The sequence below is a fragment of the Pteropus medius genome, unplaced genomic scaffold, assembly GCF_902729225.1.
Source record: "Pteropus medius unplaced genomic scaffold, Ma_sr-lr_union100, whole genome shotgun sequence".
Taxonomy (NCBI): domain Eukaryota; kingdom Metazoa; phylum Chordata; class Mammalia; order Chiroptera; family Pteropodidae; genus Pteropus; species Pteropus medius.
The window spans coordinates 10681164-10684879 of NW_024347788.1; the positions used below are offsets into that span (position 1 = coordinate 10681164).

At 50.6% G+C, this 3716-nt stretch overlaps 1 protein-coding gene across 1 annotated transcript; it reads left to right on the forward strand.

Moving 5' to 3' along the window:
- Nucleotides 1-238: 238 nt before the first annotated feature.
- Nucleotides 239-1509, forward strand: LOC120614441 (alpha-defensin 1-like). Its single transcript, XM_039877338.1, has 2 exons — nucleotides 239-557; nucleotides 1397-1509. Exons 1-2 carry the CDS (start codon nucleotides 239-241, stop codon nucleotides 1507-1509), a joined length of 432 nt encoding a protein of 143 aa, XP_039733272.1.
- The last annotated feature ends 2207 nt before the right edge of the window (nucleotides 1510-3716 follow it).

A 3716-nucleotide genomic window follows, 5' to 3' on the forward strand; every position in this document is an offset into this window, starting at 1 on the left:
CACGGACGCCAGGCAAACACACGCGCACTCCGAGAGGGGGACCGCCCATCAGAGGATCAAAGCCACTCTGGGTGGCAGGAGGCTGTGGGACGGGCCGCCGGCCCTCACCCATCACACCCAGAGGACAAGGCCTTCTTCCCTCCAGTCTCTCCATAAATACAGGCTGACTCTCTGCCCTCCCCAACCTCTCAGCTCCTGCTCCTTCATTTGGACCTGGACCGCCCGGTGACGCTCAGCCATGAGGACCCTCGCTCTTATCGCCACCCTCCTCCTCTTGGCCCTCCAGGCCCAGGCCGAGCCCCTCCAAGACATGGCTGACCAGATTCCCGCCCAGGACCAGCCTGAAGCCAAGGATCAGGACCAGCCTGGGGCCGAGGGCCAGGACCAGCCCGGGGCCGAGGGCCAGGACCTTCCCGGGGCCGAGGGCCAGGACCTTCCCGGGGCCGAGGGCCAGGACCTTCCCGGGGCCGAGGGCCAGGCCCAGCCCGGGGCCGAGGGCCAGGACATGGCTATCTCCTTCGCAGGAGATAAAGCTCACCTAGCTCAATATGCCTCCGGTGAGAAAACAAACAATGTGCTTTGGGGGTCTGTGGCCCATTAGTGGGGCTGGTTAGAGGAGGAAATGGAGTCTGGGCTCAAAAATTGGGAGTGCGCATGAGGCGGGGTGAGGAACAGGTAACCCTGTTTGAGAGGTGGATGGTTGGAGTGAGGGCCAGGAAATAAGCATGTACGTGGTAGACCGGGCTCAGAGAAAAATTGTGATCCTGCCTGAGACACATCGCCAGTAAGATTTCCTGTGACTTAGGACAAAAGCATGAACCCTTTCCGCCCCAACACGGCTGACGTTGTCTGCTGTGATGGCACGCCCTCTGCCTTTTTTTTTTTTTTTTCGTTTTTTCACTTAGCCATTCACCTGTCACCTGGTATCTTCCAGACTTCACACCTGCTGTCCTTCACGCTAAAGCCCGCGGGAACATTTCCCTTGTCTTTCGCTGAGTCCGGTCCAGGCTCTGCTGTCTTCGGGGCCCGGACAGATGCAGCACACACACGTCCACACACGGACACGGCTGAGAGGGCCGTGAATTCCCCTGGTCTCTGATTTAAGAATTGAATGTGGGAATGAACTGGCCCCTGCTGCTGCCGAAAAGTGTGGTGCGAGGGAGTTAGCCGGATAGAAAGAGCTGATACCTGAACATCGACACATCCGGTTTTGGACAGGAGGTTCTGCAGCGCAGGCTGCTCCACAGGGCAGATGATGCCGACAGGTGCTCAGGTTCCTGCTGGTAATAGACAATAGACAATAGACTCTAGCCTCACGGAAAGTCTGTGGGAGGCGGCTCTGCCTCTCCTCTCTCTCTCCCTCTCCACTGTCCCTGACCTCTTCTTCCTTCCACAGGCTTTCGGAAAGGCCACATCTGCTACTGCAGACGTCTCTTGTGCCGTTTATCCGAGCGTCGCTCTGGGACCTGTCACTTCAATGGCCATAAATACCGGTTTTGCTGTAGCTGAGTTTCGCAGACTGAGACCCCGAGCAGCGTGAGATTCCATTCGAAGACCTACCAAAGCATGTGCTCTTTGTGACTGTACTTATTTCTTTCTCCAAAATAAACTTCGAGCATTACAATCAGTGTTTGGCTTTTGTCTCTTTCTCTTTGTCTCGCGGCTCATCGGTGTGATTTACTTGCAGAGAGAATTCTGTCCTGAACGGTCTGCGTTAAGCTAACTGGCCTCAAGTCCCAGTGACACGCAATCTGAGCGTCAGACGGCGATGACAAAAACAGCAAGAAAAGAACATAATTGCTAATTGCGAGAATTTTAACCTGCAAAATTCAATCCATTCGTAATGCTACTCGAAAGGGGGAAGTTTCTATGAAGTGTCCCAAAGGATGGACCCAATGGCCTATATTGCTTGCTCGTTAATTTTAAGAAGTGCGAGGCCATCGATACAGAGAGGCTTCTTTCTTATTAGAAGCAGGCATGTTAGGTACAGATTTTTTTTTTTCTAGCTGTATCAACAAGATCGAGTGCACTCGTGCTTCAGCGTGCCACAAACAAGGCGAAAGTGAGAACGAGGCTAAAAGCAGAAAGTACTGACCAGCATCGCTGTTCTCGAATAACGGCCAGAGAGAGGCAGGTCAGCACAGGTGGTCATGCCAACAAAATAAATGGTCCCCCTTTGGGCCCTAAAAGGTAGATTAGTCCAATGTCTAATGAAGGAGTCGCTCTCAATAATCTCTTTAAAGAGATTGAGTCTCCTAATTAAAACAAACCCCTACTAATTTTAATAAAATTCTAGCACCAACGATAAGACGATTGCTTGTACGTGTACTGTTATGAAAAAAACAACACCATTTTTGTCAGAAAGGCAGGTCTCTAAAATCGAAATTTCTATAAAAGACAGATATTTCAGACCTCATGACATGTGGAAGCCGCAGACAGCATGCCATGCTGAACTTGGCTGTGCTCCAGCAAAATGTCACAGAAACAGTCGGGACACCTGCTTGGCCCGCGGGCCTGAGCTTACAGACCCCTAGACCAGAACGGAGTCTATTTCAGGAGGTATTTGGGGGCAGAGCAAAAGGCACGTGTGTGAATGTGTGTGTGTGTGTGGCCGTGGGGGCCAGGAAGGCGAGTATGTCACCACATGGAGCTCAGACAAATGAGGCTGTGGGGGACGAGGTCCCTCTGGTAGGCAGCGTCCAGTCGGAACTTACTTGTCCTGACGGCTAATGAGCACTGCTGCCAGCTCTGCCTTGGCCTAGTGACGTGTCCACTCTCACTCGAAATTTAACTTCTCGAGGTTCCCTCTTCATTCACCACCCCAGGCACATGGCTGAGGCCACCCGTCCCTCCAGACCGGGCACGGGTGTCCCATTCCTGCAGAGAAGGACTCTGCCAGCCCCAGGGGCATCTCCCGTGCCCACGCTCTCCGGCCGTTGGTCATGGACGTTGCTGTTCCTGGGCCGCCCCCACCTACACGGGAAGTTCAGGATTCAGTGTGAGGACCTGGAAGGGAACAGCTGTCACCTCTCCTCTCATCCTGGAGGCCTCTGTCTTGTCCCAAGTAAAGTCTTTACACAGCTTTCTGTTTTAGCTTTTCTGATGTTTGATTTCTGTATCCTTTGGGACTAATTTAAATGGCAGCAATAGCTTTCTGACTAAAACTCTCTTCAACAAAATACAGGCACCAAGACTTGGGGAATTCGGGGTGATATTGACTTCAGACACAAAATAGTGTGAATGCGCAAATGATCCCAAAGGCCAGTCTCTCCATCTCTCTGTGTCTATCCATCTATCCTCCTGCCCCATCTATCATTTACTTATATCTGCCTATCATCTATATCTACCTATCTATCATCTATCATCTATCTATCTACCTATTTATCTATCTTCTATCTCTATCGTCTATCATCTATGTATCATCTAATCATCATCTATTCATCCATCCATCTATCCATCTATCTATCCATCCATCCGTCCGTCTGTCTATGTCTCCATCTGTCTGTCTAACCAACCATTTGAGCTCCGCTCAATTTGACAAGTTTCAGGAAGACAGTTCCTTTGTTCTAGCAACTATATTTCCCAAAACAGGCCAAAAAAGAAAGGACATGTCAGACAAAATAAATACAGATACTTCTTAGACATGAAAATGTTTTGACCCCTGATTCGTGAGAGAATCAACATAAATCATTAATTTAAGTTAAATTAAGCTTCTT